This window comes from Condylura cristata, unplaced genomic scaffold (genome assembly GCF_000260355.1).
Source record: "Condylura cristata isolate star-nosed mole 26May11 unplaced genomic scaffold, ConCri1.0 scaffold00004, whole genome shotgun sequence".
Lineage (NCBI taxonomy): Eukaryota > Metazoa > Chordata > Mammalia > Eulipotyphla > Talpidae > Condylura > Condylura cristata.
Genome location: NW_004567105.1, coordinates 12,177,327 through 12,195,847, shown reverse-complemented (window position 1 = coordinate 12,195,847; position 18,521 = coordinate 12,177,327). Strand labels below are relative to the sequence as shown.

General features: G+C 37.6%; 2 protein-coding genes across 3 annotated transcripts in view; one reads left to right on the top strand and one right to left on the bottom strand.

The window, feature by feature from the left end:
• Positions 1 to 183: 183 nt before the first annotated feature.
• DEPDC4 (DEP domain containing 4) lies at positions 184 to 11,516 on the bottom strand. The gene is made up of 10 exons (XM_012735135.1): positions 11,313 to 11,516; positions 10,649 to 10,802; positions 8,127 to 8,538; positions 7,451 to 7,593; positions 6,061 to 6,238; positions 3,716 to 3,942; positions 3,000 to 3,142; positions 2,787 to 2,912; positions 649 to 727; positions 184 to 389 (listed from the first exon to the last, which is right to left on the bottom strand). The coding sequence occupies exons 1-10, from the start codon at positions 11,514 to 11,516 to the stop codon at positions 184 to 186; spliced, it is 1,872 nt and encodes a 623-aa protein (XP_012590589.1).
• Positions 10,925 to 18,521, top strand: part of SCYL2 (SCY1-like 2 (S. cerevisiae)) — a 43,677-nt gene continuing 36,080 nt past the window's right edge. For both annotated transcript variants that reach the window (XM_012720616.1, XM_012720615.1), the window contains exon 1: positions 10,925 to 11,148. The gene's annotated coding sequence lies outside the window, so the exon portion shown is untranslated. The remainder of the gene's footprint in view (positions 11,149 to 18,521) is intronic.

Genomic DNA, 18,521 nt, shown 5'->3' with positions numbered 1-18,521 from the left:
CAGTGATTTTAGCAGCGTGATAATTAAGTGAATCTGCAAACATGAAGAATCACCTGCATTCCTTTTAAAATTAAAAACATCCTTAAATATTTTAAGTATGCTTATACTTACAATGCTCACAGGCTATTCTGTCCCTGAAGTGTCAATACTATTTTGAAGAAGCTACCAGAAAGCTGCTAATCTTTACAAATTGTAGTTTTTTGCAGCAGAAATGTTAATGCAAGATTGCGGATGGTGTTTTTGAAATTCCTTAATTAATTTCTTTTTTTGTTTCAGAGAGATGCTGGGATTACTATTAATCTCATGAACCAACTGTTGAAGATAATGAATTTTCTTTTTCTTTTGTTTTTCGAACTCCTTACATGTCAAGCGTTGGCAAAATGTGAACCCTTTAGAAGAAAAATACAATTGGATAAACAAGTTTGAAAAATGACATATGTACTTATCCAAACTGGCTTTAAGCTGAACATATTTCTTTTTGAATATGCTAGATAACTACTACTTACACTCATATTTTCATTGCAGAGTAGTAACAGTGTAACCTCTTTTATGACATTAAATATTTATTACAGGCCTAACCTTGGTTCCTTCCCATCTTGGCTATAAAAGTCACTTAATGATAAAGTAGGAACAAATTTGAATCAATACCTGACATGGCATCTGGATCTTCTCCATGGAGAATCCTCTTAAGTTTCTTAGTAACTAGATCTAATAAAATAACCGGTGTCTAAATAAAAACAGATATTTCAAATATTTAATACAATTTCTAACCAGGACTCCAATATAGGGGAAAAAAAACCTCGATATTTTGACCAATGAGTGGGGGAGAGGAATGTGTGTTGGGAGGAAAAGGGGAGGGGAGTAAAGGTGAAGTCCTCTAATCATTAAGAGTATGAAAACTTTTAATGTTTTTTAGTTTTTAAAATTATATTTTTCTACGTTCATGTGGGTACATAAACATAAAACATTCCAGACAAACAGCAGACTGAATGGGTACAGTACTGTAACCTGAAGCTAGATCAAGCAAACATTGAGATGTGCTCCTAAAATAATCAATTTGTAACTTCCCCAATAGCACCAGTCTAAATTATCTTACACTGTAATTACATGATCCTCTAACTTACCTTATACTATAACTACATGATCCATATGTAAATAGCTTTAATATTAGTAGCTCATACATTAAAATGTCCTTTTCTTAAAATAGGTGAATATTCTTTTTCCAAATTTGGTTAAAATAAAGGTAATACCAGACTACAACACATTATCCACATTACCTACAGGGGATAACCTCTCAGCTGGTAGTGTTACGGAGGGCATTCTCTGGGTGGTCAATGCTCAACCTCACACCCAGTGGTGCCTTCACCCCGGAATCCAGGCTACCTTTCCATTATTCCTACTTGTCCTTCCAGTTTGCAGTTATGAAGCTGTCCCTACTAATCACTTTGCCATTCAATAAAAGTTGAGTGAGTGTTATGTTCCTGGCTCTGTTCTAGGTGATAAATAAGTAGATCAAGTTTTTGAACCTACCGAACTTACATTCTTGGGAGTCAGTTAATGCTAAAAAAAATTACCAAATATATAATCGAATTTCAGGTTGTGATAAATGCCATCAATAAAACTTAAAAAAAAAAGAGTAAGAAGAGCCTAGAGTGAAGATGGGCAACTATCTCAGATGGTAAGGAAGGTTTCTGTGTTTCTGAGAGGGCAACATTTTAAGTAGAGAACTGAACAGATGTGTAGGAGCCATAATCTTTGGGAGAAAAGTGTTCCAAACCAACAGTAGACTGGATAGATAAAGCCCTGTCTCAGGAAAAAGCCTAGCATATTCAGGATTCCTTATCACAACCCTCCCTCCCCTGGCTCCATAAACTCATCCCATAATCTCAAGAAAACAGTCATCAGAGCCCCTTCCCCATGCTTCCTAAATCCCACAACCCCATTTTCTCCAACCCATATCAAGTTCTATTCTCCCTATATGGCCCATTACAATAGTTCAACCACTATTTTTCTTTATGCTACTAATTCCAAAGTAGAGAGAAAAATGAAAACATTCTTTCCAACATTTGGGTCATATGTAGGAAAGAGGTGAATTCTTTTACACAGAGGCGACAGGTTGAGAAAGAACAGAAGTTCCTCCAATAACATACACCTCTCTAATCTCATCTCATGCTACTTTCCCCTCTGATTACCTGTTCTGCAAATCTAGGCATGCATCACCCCCAGGGCCTCTGCTTTCTACCCAAAACCACTACCTCCACCCTCACAGTCATTTGGTCAGCTTTGCCCCTTTTCCAATCTTTGCTCAAAACTCACTTTCACTGTGAGGCCAACCTTGTCAGTCTATTTAATACAGTACACAGAGGCTCACCCCACCTTAGTACTCATAAATCCCCTTAACCTGCCCTTTTGATTTCCTCTATTGCATTTACTGCCTTCCACCAAACCAAATGATTGATGATTTACTCTGTGAGGTTTTTGAAAATTTTATATTGTCCCCCACTTGGAAATAAGCTCCTTAAGGGTCTAAATCTTTGTTTTGTTTGCTGATGTTTTTTAAACACATAAAACAGTGCTTGGCATATAATAGTGCACCAGATATGGGCTGACAAAATTAATTGATATATTTGTAAATATTGACACTGCTTAAAGTTTTCCTACCCCTTAGTGTGCCTTAAACTTTGCACATTATACTCAGTAAATTATTTAGTAAGTGAATGATTTGCCTTTTTGTTTGACATAAATAGTTTAGTAATAAATGAATCCAGGCAAAATGCCAAAGATACCTTGAAGAGCTCTGTGTGAAACTCCAGTAGAAACCAGACTAGTTGTTCCGCCTGTACTTTTAATAATGATTTGGTTTGCAAAACTGCTTTGGCAAGAGTTTTCAGGACCACAGTTTTGTTATCACACTGTCAACAGAAAGATAACATCTTAAATAGTTTTTAAAAAAAAAGAAGCAGAAAACTGTAAAACTGTTACTATAATTTTTTTTTCACCTGCTTTTGTAACTTGTAGGCATTAGGTTCTGATGCAATAGCCATGAAAGTGAGTAGTCGTCGTAATTCTTCTCTAATATTAGGCAGCAGCAGTCTCAAATATAGTTGCGTTGCCTCAAGTGCTTCAGCTCTCTTATCATTTTCTATTATATGGAAGCAAAGACAAACATAGGGCAAAGAAATGTAGAATACCAAACTCAAAAGTGGAGAATACAGTCAATTAAAATGCTATATTTGGTTTGAAGGCTATTTTTACTCTTAAACACTCTTATTATAAAATACTCCAAATACACAGGAAATTACATTATCCCATAAACCTATGTAAGTACATCTAGCACTATCAGTGTTTAACATTGAATTAGATGGCTGTGGCCACTACATAGCTAATAAAGTGACATGTTACTATGAGTCAATTTTCATTTTGCTAAAGTCACCAAATTAATACATCAAAAGTTATTTCCTGATATCTCATTTCCCTAAATCAAAATGTTTCTTAAAATATTTTGTGACATATTGTACTTTAGAGCTAGTGGCCTAATACGTTAGTTATATATAAAGTTAAGAGTTACATACCAGCAATATCATAAGGGAAAAAAAAAGCACACAGATGAAAAACATCAAAAGGTAATACTTGTATAATACATAAAATGTTCTACTCTATATTGTATCTTTAAAATACTTTTTTATACAAAAGTGAAAGTTTAAACATCTCTTACCTAGAAGTTCAATAATTCCTGACAGAATATCAAAATACTCATCAGTTAACAGGCAATCTCTTTCTTGAGTATAATATTTTACTATGACATCAAAGAAGATCTTCTTCTGTATATTCAATCTTGACTCTTCGTTTCTGTTCTGCACTAACTGCTGACTAACTATAACTATTAATTGGTCAGGGAAATATTCCAAGCATTCAATTGCTGCATCAAGCCAGTTATCAATCCTGGAAAAAAAAAAATCGATGGTTATTCCATTTCACTACCTACAAACTGCTTGATAAAACATAAGATTTATCTTGTATTTAAACAAATATGAATAATAAACTATTTGTAAGAGAATCATTTCAATTAATTTTTTTTAAAGATTTATTTATGCTTACAGAACTGGGGTACAGGCCAGAGGTGTGGTGGGTGAGAGGATTCACCAGAGACAAAGTGAGGAGCAGAACAGGGAGGTAGACAAAATACAATGCTGAGGGGAGCAGTAGGCAGGTCAGGAGAGGTCTGCCACACCATGTGGGTCAGGTCCCTGGCCGGGGATTGAACTTGTGCTGCAGTGGCTTCATAATGTGGTGCTTTAACCAAATACCAGCATACTTCTAATACCTTCAATTTTTTTTGAATAATACTTTATTTTTGTATCATTTTGTGCATTTTTCCATCTCAGTTGTAATCTCCTAATAACTTCAATTTTGAGGAATCAAAACCTTCTTGAAATTAACTTGCTATTTCTAGTTTTGTTCAGAGGAGCTCATCCGTATTTCTTCACTCCATTAAGAGGTCCCCCCACATTTCACTCTCCAGTAATTAGAAGCTTGTGCTCTGTTATTATGTGAAGATAAGACCCCAAATATTTCTCAAACCAAAATACACAATTTATCCCACCATAGTTACCCCTTTCTTGAGTCTCCACCCCCAAGAATTTAGGATCCTTTCCCTCGAAACCCCCTTCTTCAATGACTGCTTTGGACTATGGCTTTATTTTTCCCTTTCCACATCAGCCATCTTCCAGGCCTCCAGATTTTGCTGATATAGGTTAGTACTTATAATTTCCCTTAATAGCTGTCCCTTTTGTTTTGACTTCTCATTTTACATTTTAACTTTATACATCCCTGAAAAATCTTAATAAGAAGAGGAAACAGTGAGAGAGCAAAAAGTATAAAGATCATTACCCACCAATGCTTCCTCTTCCCTTCATCAACTTCCATTTTTGGGCTTTGGTTATTTTTTTTAGTCTGATTAAAACCTTACCTCAAATATTTTCTACAAATAGGGTTCCTGAGTGAGATGCACTCTACAAGTTCTTGATGAACTTAAAGTCTTTCCTTCATTTTTTCCTTCTGACAGGTGAAGAGTATATCTCACCTAACATGTGAGATTTATTAGCTTCTAGAAGTTTATTAGTTTCTAGAAGTTGCAGATGAAATGATTAATGGCAGTTGGATTGCTTTCTTTCTTACAGATAATTTACTTTTCCTCCTGAAAGCTCATAAAAGCAGCAGAGCTGCGAGTTCCTGAAAAAGCATGTAAAGAGACACTGTTTCTATTCTGCTATCAATATAATCTCCTTGATTCAAGGGCCAAAGAAGACTCAATCCTTGAGATTTTTCTTGGCCTACTGAATTAGAAAAACGTGTCATGTGCAAACAAGACCTTGGTTACTCATGGGTCCACAGATCTCAGATCACCAAGCTCATTCCAAGATCTGAAGCTTATTGTCTGATGTTCTTTTCCCATTTGGTGCATGTAGAAGAAAGTATATCAGCCTTCTTTGTTGGAATTCTAACAGCAGTCAAAATCTTATAACTACAATTCCCAGGCACCTGTTTTATTCATGAGTGACAAATATCTTGGAAATAAAAGAGAGGGAAACTCATTCAATTTATAGGGTTCCCTGAACCTCTTCTCTATAAATGAGACTGATTTCATGGTAGAGCTTATTTTAGTGGATTGCAATTTTTTTTGTTTCATAAATGCATCCACTACTAGATTGTGAACTCTTTTTAGGGCAGGGTTATACTGGCAGAAACTGTAATAGTTATATTAACTTAGGGTCATAACACAGAAATGATAGAACATGGAAAATATTCAGGGCTAGTGCAGAGAGGTGCCTACCAAATCATGTCTAAAATCATAGGAATGAAAACACCCTGATTTTCAATGATCTTACAGGTCATAATGAGATACTTGTTAGACCAAATGGGAATTATAGGGGTTAATTTATAAAACAAAGTGTCAATTTATATAGATGGATATGTTCTCACCTTTAAATATCAAAGACAAAATATGTTACACAACTTTTTAAAGTTACAAATTATTAAACAACAAAAATGTTCACTTACTCAAGTATACATAAGTTTGGAATAACTTCTCTGTCTAGACAAGTGTTTGATATAATGAGATCTTCCTCTTTACTTAAATGAAGATTTTGTGTTTTAACTGGTGGCTCCAAAATATTTTCCAAGAATGGAAGGTCAATCAGTTGAAAAATACGTAACAATGTTTGTTGTCTCCAAACATCTCCTACAGCTTAGAAAGAAAAATAATGTAACTATCAGATTGATAAGTAACATACACAAATATAACCAATATCACAAATGTCTCCAATTCCAAATAATACAGAAGAAAAGCTACTTAATAGCAGGGTAATTGAAATTCACCAAATTCACTTATTATCTTCAAGAATGACCTTTAAATAGACATCAGGGTCATGAGTCATATTAATCTTATTTTCTGATTATGTTGATTATAAATTGTTGTTATCCATCTTTTAAGGTCAACAATAGGCTAATTCCAATGTAAAAAGCAGCTAGTTATACTTATAAATTATTTTGTACTTCTGAAAGAATATTAGATTACAAATTATCATTTTATTCAAAGTGACACATAATTGTATTTTATGTTTCTTAAATTAAAATATAGGCTAGGCTAATCTTAACTAAGTTTCTGGTCATTCCTGTCAAGAGTTAAATTTTTCATTACCTTCATCATCAGATCACAATTCATGTTTTGTTTTTCTTTTGTATGAAACAAAATCACAAATACAACAGTTATATAAATCTCTCACTATGTTTCCAAGCCAGGGAGGGTCCTATGTGTCAACTTGACCCACAGTCATGATTTGTGGTATTTTGAATTCTCAGGGTTCTCTTCTAGTCCCTCTTCTTTTCACTCTACACCCTTACTTTGGTCACCTTCAAGCTTCCTTATCACATTAAAATCATGTTTGTCTTGTTTTTGTTATAGTTTGAGCAAATACAGTAGCAGGGTGTCAGCCTTTATGAATAGTGTATGTGTCTGTCTTAATTGCCCCGGTATGGGGTACTTCTTTTCACTATTAATGACATTATAGGGAGAAAATCACAAGTAGATGATTCACAGGTGAAGCATGAGCTTTTGGGCAGTGAAATTATTCTGTGGGCTACTATAAAGGTGGATACATGTCATTGTAACATTTGGCACAACTCCCAAGAATGAATCCCATCACAGTCTATGGCTGTGGATGATCAGGACCAGTCAGCGGGTTCATGGACTGAAACAAATGCATCCTCCTGCTATAGGGTGTTAATAGGGGAGAAAGCTGAAACAAGGTGGGTTCAGAAGGTCCACCGGGAACTCTCTATTTTCTGCTCAACTTTTCTGTGAACTTAAAATTTTCCTAAATAAGTCTATTTTCAAAAAAAGCCAATTCTTTCACAAAGTTCTGGAAAATATAGCAAAAACTTAAATTACCTTGTTTTGAAAGTGAAAGAACAGGTTTGTCAACTATGGCATTTGGAGGAAAAGTCAAATTCCCACTCCTATGAATAAATTCTTCAGTTCCTTTCTCAGCAACCTCTTCTGCTATAGGATTTGAAATCATTTCATCTTTTGGTCTATTAAGAAAGAATATGTAAACTTTTTCATTATATATATGACCAAAATTTCAAATGCACATCTAATTGACATATTACAACTTACATAGTTTCCATTTCCAAAAAAGATTTCAAGCAGTTTACAATAAAAGACACAGTGATAAAGAGGTCAAACCAGGTTTATAAATATGGAAAGAAAAAGAATATATGCTAATTCTAAGCTTAATATTGTTGCTAGGATGGGTAGAAAATGTTTATTTTGAGTTCCGGAAAAACTTAACTTTACTTGGACTAAGTCACTTTTCAAAATTAGGAAGCATATAATTCATCATAGGAAATATTTCCAGTATAAATTCAGACAAATTTACATGAGAATTTTTTCCCCAGTGTTAAAACAAATGTAGAAATAGATTAATTTTTGCCTGGTTATTGCTTGTATAGACTGCTGGGGAAAAAATATAACAACACAGAATGAATAACATTCAAATTTAGCTCACTGAAGACTATTCTGCCAGGCTCTAAAATAGTAAATTGTGTAATTGGTTAACACTAACCTTAAAGTTTCCTTTGGTTTTAGTTCTTTGATAAGCCCATTTTCAGCATCCTTTTTTCTTTTGCAAAAAATAGGAGGTGATTTATTGCCTAGAAACCTATAGAGACTATTATTTGAATCTACAAATTCCAACTTCCTTTCATTTTTGAACAACTTCATTCCTATTGGTTCAAATACTTTATGGTTCATTAGAAACTGGCAAAGACGTACTCCTTTAAGACGAGAGATATCATTGCTCCTTAGGCACATATTTTGCATAAGATGACTTAACACCACATCAACAGCATCAGAACCAGTAAAACAGTCTTTGTATGTCCGTAAGTGATGCCGCCTTCTTTTGATTTCTACTTGAGTCTGCAGAGCGTGAATAATACCTCCCCAGAGTTGGGTAGCTTGAAAAGGACCAGAACATCCTGAAAAAGAAAAGTAAACATATGTTCCTATAAGTTTAGACTACATGAAAATAGACATTTTTTAGTTTTGAGAAGTTTATACTTTTTATGGCACATCTGGTGCTAATATCTTCACTTCCCATCTTACCCAAATCTTGATATATTTGCTTAGATTACACCATGTTTGTCTAGGAACTTACTTTACCTATATCAAGTGCATTTTTATGTGAATTTATGAATCCTTAACATTACATGATAAACTAGTTGCTATACTTGTTCTTACATATGTTTCAGAACATATTTAAAAGGAATATACCATATGTATATTTGAGTTTTGATATCACAGAACTATGGCTTTACCAGGTTTTTTTTTCTTTTCTCTTTGTATAACTGACCAATGGCAAACTCTTCATGAGAGATTTAGGACAAGGGTTTGAATAAAATCCATTTTCTGTCGGCTGTTCTTGCTAAAAAATAAAGTTTGTGATGAATGAAAACCTGAAAATAATCAGAATGCCCATCACCTGGGAAACACGTAAATAAATTCTGGCAATGGCTTACTATACAACACTGAGTAGCCGTTAGGAAGCATGGAAGGAAGGATTTCACTAAGTAGGAAAAACAAAATAATTTAAAAATGAAAACCAGCATGCTGAGCAGAATTATTTGTATCATATTGCTATGTAAAGTGATATCCCAACTTACATATATTTAAATAAACAGAATGCAGATCTGGGAGAAAAAATTCAAACTATTAATCTTTGGGAAGCAGGGTTGTAATGAAGCAAGATGGTTGCTTAATATATTTTTGAATTTTTATAATGTGCACATATAATTTTTTAAATTAATTGGGACAGCATTTTTTATTGATAATTCACATAATACAAAGTTCATTCTTCTAAATAGTACAACTTAGTGTTTTTTTAGTACATTCACTATTATCTACTTCTGTACCATTCATTACTCCAAAAAAAATCAAAGAACTGGCAATCACTTCTCATTTTCCCCTATCCACATAAAGTTTTAATTAACAAATTTTTTCAGATTTATTTTTAGTTATGAACACAAGAACGGGGGTCTAGGCCAGACCTACGGTGGGCTGAGGTGTGGGATGTGTGTGAGAGAGAAAGGATTCACTAGAGACACGGGGGTGGGGGGGAAGGGGGGAGGAACACAACCAGCAGATCTGAAAAATACTGGGGGTGGGGGCAGCAGCCAGAGAGGAGAGTTTTGCTGTGCCCTGTGGGTTAGCTCCTGGGCTAGGGATTGAACTAGTGCTGCAGTGGCTGGTGATAAGTTGATAGTGCTGAGACTTTACCCCAGTGCCAGCAGGAATGCCCTTAATTAAAAAAAATAGATATATATTAAGGAAAAGAGAATAAATGGAAACGCGTAGAATGGTGTTACCAGCTTATTGTTGTTGATGTTAGAGACCAAGAATTTAAGCTTTTTCCTTTGACTATGGATAACTGGAAACATTCTGACAGTCACGACAAAATGAGAGAAATGAAAGACTGACGTCGTCAAATACTTTTGTAACAGAAGTTGTCAATTACTCTCGAAATATTAGCCACAGACTCTATGGGGCAGTGCAAAAACACGGATGAGGTGAAAGAGAGAAGAAAGGGGCGGGGATGGGGTGTGTAGTTGCGCGGGTGGGATCCCGGCAGGGGTGGGGTGGGGTGAGGACGTCCGGGAGGCTGGGAGCGGCGCAGACAAGGTTATGTTCCGTGGACCTGACAGACTAGGTGAAAGAAACAGTCCTCGCGCTCCAGGAACTCGCCGTCTGCACTCGAAGCCCTTGTCCCTCTAAACGTAACTTGCCAACCAGCAACACTGTAGTCTCCTGCGAACCTATTTAAAACGCGGAGTAGCAGACCCTCCTCCTCCACCCGAACCCGCAGTTTAACAGGTCCCCAAATGATTTCTTCGCAAATTAAGGTTTGAGGAGCGCTGCTTTCCTGGTCTCCAGGAGGACAGCTCCCAAACCGTCAAGTCGCAGCCCCGGCGTCCGGGGCCACGACGGAGGCAGCAGAACAGGCGCGGGCGCTAAGAACCCGGCGGGCCGCGGAACCTGCTCCCCTCAGCAGGACTCCCCTTCAGGGCTCGTTTGGTGAGAAGCCGCAATTACCTGCCTTCCTCTTCCGGCTGAAGCTGCCTTCAGGACTCAAGAAATTGGTCCCGCAGCACCCAGGGCCTGGAAGCTCGCTCTGGCTGTCCAGAAGCCTGAATCGCTGGGTTAAAAGAACCGCCATAAGCTTGCGCCCTGGCCCCGCCCCTGGCCCCTAACTCCGCCCCGCCCCATAACTCCGCCCCCACCTGGCCGCCGGGGGCGGGGACCAAGGAAGTTATGGTCCCACCCCTTCCGAGCCAGCCGGAAGTGACGTCATGTCAGGGTCGGCCGGTCTTTCGGTCCTCTTCCCCCTCCTTTACTCTTCCTCCCCAGTCCCTCCCCGCCCCTCCCCTTTCCCTCCTCCTGCTCTAGCCTTAGAGGCCGCGCGAGTGGAGGAGACTATGGAGTGAGGTGGCGGCCGCGGCCGGGAGCCGAGGCCGATCGGAAGCAGCCGCGAGGTGTTTGGGGGGCGGGGGAAACGCCCCTGCACCGCCCCTCCCAGGAAGCGAGGGGAAGAGGTGAGTGACCGCTGGCGGGCTCCTGGCGACCTCCCTCCCGGCTCGTTCCCCAGCCTGAGCACCCCAGGCCAGCGAGGAGGGAATGGGGAGGGACCCGCGCCCTGAGTAGGCCTCCCAGGGCTACTGGGGCTACCGGGGCTGGCGACTGTTGCTTAGTGACCGACTTGCAGGCTGTGCACCGGCGGGCTGGGCGATGGGCACCTGCGCGGAGTCGGTCTTGGGGGGAGCGGCGGGCTAGGGGAGAGGCGAGCTCCGGGACCGTTTCCGAGAGGCCCGAGTCCCCCGAGGAGGCCTTGAGGCGACAGGTCTGGGCTGTAGCCGTCTGGGGGAGAGTCCCCCCACTCTGGGTTGGCAGCTCGGGTTTCCATGGGGGAGATCTTGGTTCCCTTTTGGGAAATTAGACACTGCTTCGGGACGGGTGAGACAGCTCCCTTAAGTTCCGAGTCCGCCTCCGATAACCTGGTTACGGGCCCTGGCCCTACTGCTGTCGGTCCTTCTCTGACAGCTCTAGTTCTGGAATGGAAGATTATTGTGTGTGAGGTGGGTGGGGCAGGTGTTTTGTTAAGACTGGAAACCCTTGGGTGGCTCCTGCATTCTTATTTGTTCAAGCGGGAGAGCAAGGGTAGAGGTTTAGACCCATAACGCTGCAAAAACTTCTTGGGATCTGACTGAATACAAACTCATAATCAGTAATTAACAAGACCGATTTTGTCAAGTCTACCCCTTAATGAGATTCTAGACTCGAGCGAGTTAAAAGGCACTATGTAGGTAGTGACTTAAAATTGTAAGTTGCAGACTGCTTTTTTTGTAGATCAATTCAGGAATTATCTGTCTGATGACTTTTTGCCTATGAGTAGGAAATTTTCTAAAGAGCCTGTCTCTCCGTTCTGTAAAATAGAATTTAACTAAAATGCTCCAAGACAGCCTGGCACTGTGTATAACTCAGTCATGTTCCTGGTAATGACTTAAAAGTCAGGTGCTTGTAGCTTCCTTTTGGACTTCGCTGCATTTTTTAGTTTGACTTCGTGTCTTATTTTTTTTAGCACGAATGCTTTTAAAAGTTTAGAAATGAATGAGTAAATGAAAATTTTGAGATCACGTTAAGCTGTAGTCATAAAAGATCCTTTCGGACATTATGAAAAGGGAGAAACTTAATGGAAAGTAGGGATCTACTTTCCATCTACAGCTCACTTTACCACTTAGAAACCTTGTGAAAATCTGTTTTTTTTTTTTTTTAAGGTCCATAAACACTCAAAGTACAGGCCAATAAATAAAGGCACATTGCACTTCCATACAATAGAAAAGTTCTGTAACAAATCAATTCTACAATTGAGAATAAATATTCACTCACACATGTTTGAAATTCATGATCTGCCCAACTCCTCCCCCCCACCACCACCAAAAAAGGGAAAATAGGGCCTCTTTAACTCAAGTGACTACTGTCTGATCACCCATCTCTTTCTATGGATGTAGAAATTTGAAAGCGTCTTGGCTCTCAGTGCTTCGTATCTGTCTATTAATAGATAGATCCTGTTGATTTGACCTATTGAATATTTCTTGAGTCTAGCCTTAATCTTCACCACCAGTAACTCTAGTTTCAGCCATCTCCATTTTTCATCTGGACCCCTTCACTAGCTTCTTGATTGCAGTCTGCCTATGTTTACTGTGGCCTGCTCTGTAACGTTCCACACCTGACTGCTTTTCTACCCTTCATCTTAGCCAAAAGGCCAAGAAACTGTGATTGATTTTCTAAATGCAGATCATTTCACATCATCTTCATGTTTACATCCTTCAGTGAGTTTTATTGTTTTTAAGAAAAACTAAGGTCTTTAATAGCTGTTTGGGGCCCTCTGACTTTCCAACCCCATTTCCATATTACTTCCTATTGTTCTTTTCACCCCTAGGCAGTCATTGTGTGCTTCTCTCTGTTCTGCTTCAGGTACTTAACTTTTGTTATGATGCTTCCTCTGCCTGGAAATGCATTTCTCCCTCCTTCCTATCCAATGTTGTTATCATTCAGTTCACTTCAGGGGAGACTCTCCTGATTAAGATAGATTCCCCTAATTTTGTGTTCTAATGACATCATTGCAGATTAGCACTAATAAATTAATGAGGTCTTCCTTATCTCCTGATGCTTAGTAATAGCGTAATAACTGTTGGTAAATGAATGAATTCATTGAGTGCACACTAAATATGCCAGGAATTATATTAAGTGTTTTATTTGCATCAGCATTCTCAGGGCCACTTGAGGTATGGGTGGCATTTCCTTCTTTTTAAATAAGGTTAGGGAGTAAGTTGGGGGCCCTGGAACTAGTAAGCATTAGAACTGGCATTTGAACTCAGGTTTCCTGACCACTAAAGTTTGTGTACCAACTTTACAATCATACAACACATCGTTCTCGCATTATGTATCAGAATCATCTGAGGACCTTGCTCAAAATACAAATCTCTCCCTCACCCCCCACACCTTTATAAACTCTGATTCTAGAGGTTTGAGAATATGTAAACCCATAAAGGGTCATTTAGATGTTATAAATTACTTAGCTATTTACCAGCTTGAAAACATTGTCTTATACAACACGTCAGTACTTTATTATGAGTTTCAGTTTTCACATGTTTTACAAACTGTTTCAGGTTTTATGATTTCTTTTTGTTTTTTTAAATTTTATTTTTTAAAAAATATATTTATTATATCATTCTTCATTTTTGTACAATGTATGATTGAGTAGGAAGATCACAAGGGACTATGGTGATGATCCGCAGGTGAACTGGTGATAGGGATTTCACTGGGGGAAATGATACATAGTACAGGTTTTATAATTTCTTAAATCAAGGAAGAACTATAGGCCAAAGAATCAGTCTTGCATTTCATTTAGTCTAGTTTCCTACACAGTTCCTTTCTTTTTCTTCTCCACCTGAAGGGACCACCATGAGGTGCTGTCACCACACCGCTATTTTTTGTTACAATAATTTTAAGAATCGGATTGATTCCATGTGGTTAAAAACTACAAGGCCTGAAAACTACAAGTGCCTTGAAAAGAGTTGGACTTAATTTGCCCTCAGATATCATTGTTCAGATTACTAATTTGACAGTTAAACATAATGTTGCTTTATAACCTCTCATGTTGTTTTCAAATCCTCAGTGCATTGGCCTTATGTTTGTAAACAGTGATGGGAACTGAATGTTTTAACTCTTGTTTCTCCTACTACATCTGGCATGGTGCTTTCCATCTAGAAGGTACCTAGTAATTTGTTGAATAAATGTACACTTCACTCTATATTGCTCATTTCTTCACTTTTGTTTTCTAAGTCAGGTTCATCTTCTGTAAATAATAAATAATTTTTTTTTTTTGCTCACCTGATAATTATATACTTTCTGTATTGTGAAAGGAATGATGATACCCAGCTGGTATTATATTGCTTTCTGAGTAAGATTAAAAGTGATTTCTGTGTAGTCCAGGCAGTGATATTAACCATTATTTGAAAACTATCTTTTTAAACTTTTAATAATCTTTGAGTACTCACACAAAGAAATTATCTTACTTTAGCTATAGCTACTACTTATAAAAAAGTAGGTAAAAAAATCCCACAGATTTTATGAAGCATGTTATCAAAAAGTTTTTGTCATGTTAATATAATTCCTATTTCAAATGACCAGATTTCACATTATGATTATTAATGTAAGAGACTGGTGGTAATATAAAGGTGGTACCACTTTATATTCAGGTATTTCTGTAGGAAGAAACCTCAGGTACTTACGCCTCTTTAAAGAATAACACAGACTATTTTGAGTGCATTTATATTTATTTTTCTTACACATCTTTGTAATCAGTGTGTATTTGTGCTTACTGAAAGTGTAGCCTTCCTTAGTGCTTTGAGACCAATAGTTGCTCAACATAATTTCATTGTCAGTGTAATTACAGTAACCTTTTTATTCCCATGACTGTATTTTCAACAAGTGCAGGCTAATTCCATATTTTAATATTGTATTCATGGGGAAATAAGAGACTCCTTTTGCAGTGTTACTTGAAAGTTACTTTACTTTTCAATAAAGAATTTGTTTCCAGGTTTTTCGCCTACATGATTAAAATCCCACTAGATATCTCCATGTTGAATGTCATTCAGGAAGTTCGGATTCAGCATATCCAAATTTTGTTTTTCCTTATACAAGACAGTTGTCACAGAAGTCCTGCCTTGATAATTGGATATATGATATGGATTCCAGCTTTTGTCCCCTTCTTCTAAGTGGTCACTAAATTCATTTAGTTCTAAGTCACTATAACTAAACTTGCTTAGCTTTATTCTGTTTCTTATTTTTTTCATCACTGCTATTGCCTTAAACAACCTCTCTCTCTTTTAAAATTTGGTTAACGTGCATAAAAAATCTAATGTGTAATACCTTTAAACCCCCCCCATACCCACCTCCTCCTGTCTTCTCTTTCCATGTTTCTGCATGTCCTGTACTTTTGTTTTCTATACATTCTGAATTACATCACCCCTGAATTAAGTCTAAAGTTCTCTTCAGTCTTGCCATATTATTACCTACTTGTAGTGTATCTTTCATTCTGCTGGATGCGATAATTATCTTACTCATAATTGAAACCTGTCTGTGGTTATCATAATTTTGGTAGTTGTACCTCAATCCCTGTGGTATTTGGCATTTCTTTTTTCTTTTTTAAGGTTTATTTATTATGTGCATACAGAACTGGGGTACAGGCCAGAGGTGCAGGGACAGCAAGAGACACCTGAACAGGCGGATCAACAAAGTACACTGCTGAGGGGAGCAGCGGGTGAGACAGGAGAGGTCTGCTAAGCATTGTGGATCACCTCAATGGCCAGACCAAACTCGAGTTGGAGTGGCTGTGGTTAGCTTCATGGTGCTGTTGCGCTACCAGGGAGGGCCCTGATCTGGCATTTCTAAGTTTCTTAGAGAAGTATCCTAGAGAGGAATATGTTTTTTATCTGAATTGCTACTTTGACGCTGTACTTCTCCCAGTTTTTAATCTAGTTTACTGCTTTTCACTGTTGAAGATATCTCTAACATTATTGAAAAAAATGTGGATTTGTTTCCTCATCTTTTTGTTCTGTAATACTTTGTGCATGTTTTTGTTCTGTAACATATGATCACTGTAGGCCAATACTGTGGTTGATTTCCTTTTCCGTCTCTTCCTCCTTTGCTGGTAAGCTTTTTCATGCTTATTTTTCCTTCTTCCAGTTTCTTTTATACTATCAGGTACATAGCAGGTAGTTAATAAAATATTAAATAATCCACCAGATCAATTTCCCTCTCTTCCTAGCTTGTGTACATACAGAGTTCACTCTGGATGATGATTAGACATCTCCAACTTGAATACTAAATCTGAAAGCATCCCTTGTTTTCATTCTGAAAACTGTAGTCTTCAGATTATTGACATAGTCTTGGCACATGGTAATCCCTCTTTCTGAAGTATTCATTCCTTCTTTAGTACCTGAAAAACAGTTCTATTGATCCCATCTTTGTGTTCCCATACATGTTACAGTCATATCTGTAGTTAATTGCTATTTAACAGATATTTGCAGGTCTGAGTTTGCTATTATAAAGAGCAAAAATATTTCCATTTACATCTGTATTCCCAGTGTACACATGTGCTAACATGTAACATATAACTAATCAGGCAGAGCTAGAGGAGTGGATCTGTAGAGTTTAAATAAAGTTTAAATAAAGTTTTGTGCCCTTCACCTCCCCATCAAAATCAGCAGCAGTTGTTCACAGAGCACATCTTGGCATAGCTATAAATGTTTTCATAATGCCAGTGCTAACATCTTACAGATATGTGGCATTAAATTAAAAGGGGAGAGCGAGTCTTTATTATTATTTACATATAGTTCAACTCTTTAATAAAAGAGTGTATATTGACATAAATATAATTAATAGTGAAAGCAGGATACAAAGCAATGCTGCCTTAGTCCACTGACTTTCCAAATATTTTTGTGTATACTCTAAATAATTTTGAAAAACTGTACTCCTTTGTATGTTTTTATTTTATTTATTTATTTTTAAAGATTTATTTGTGCATATAGACTGGGGTGGGTACAGGCCAGAGGCTCAGGGGCGGTGAGAGGATTCACCAGAGACAGAGTGGGGAGCAGAACAGGCAAATCGACGTACACTGCTGAGGGGAGCAGCGGGCGGGTCAGGAGAGGTGACACGCCATGTGTTCACCTCCGGGGCAGGCGGGAATCGAACTCATGCGGAAGCGGCTTTAGATTCTCAGTGCTGTGCTTTAACCCACTGCGCCACCAGGGAGGGCCGCATAATGCATTTTTTAAGATTTATTTTTTATTTATGATGCATACAAGAACTGGGATGTAGATCAGAGGTACAGGAAATGAGAGGATTCAACCAAGACAGAGTGAGAGCAGAACAGAGAGATCTACTGAAATACACTGCTGAGGCAAGCAGGACATGAGACAGGAGAAGTCTACTACCCCATATGAGTTAGCTCCCTGGCTAGGGATTGAATTCATGCCACCATGGCTGGCAATATTTGATAGCATGGAGACTTTAACCCCTGGGCCACCAGGGAGTCCCAAGCATAATACATTTTGTTACATGATCCCTTACAAAGGTAACATGAAAAATGTAAAGATAACATAAGTTTTTAGTATACCCACATAATTTTTGCCCCACTCTTGTCCATTTCTTTTGTAGATTCAGATTTCTTTTCCCCTTCCATTTGAAAGACTTTCTTTTCTATATCTTAACAGTGGTTGTCTATTGACAACAGACTCACTCAAATTTATTAACTGGATAGTCTTTAGTTCACATTTATTTTTGAAAGTTTTTTCCCTCATAGCTGTAGAATTTTAGGTTGACCACGCTTAACATTTGAGACTCTGGCTTGCGTGGTTTCTGGTGAAAAGTCTGAGAAATTGTTATCTTTATTCTTCTGTATATAATTTGTCTATTTTCTTTACTTACTTTCAAGATATTATGCTTAATCACTGATTATCAGCTGTTTGATATACCCTAGCTTGATTTTCTTTGTATTCATCTTGCTTGTGGTTCATTGAATTTCTTGGTAATTTAAATCATTTTCATTGCATTTAAAATTTTTTTTTCAAATAGTAGTCTCCCCGCCCCCCTCCTCATTTTAGGATCAATTTATATTTGTCAAACCTGTGATTTTGTGCCACAGGTCGTTGAGACTGTTCTTTCCCCTCAAGCTTTTTATTCTGTCTTCGTTTCATCAACCTTTTTTTTTTTCTTTACTGCCTAGTTTGTTAATTATATTCCAATTTTTTTAATGCTTCATTTAAAAAAAATTGCATTTTCTTTCATTATGTATTGCTTTCCTTTAATTACTTGGTCATGTCATGATTTTTTTTTTTTT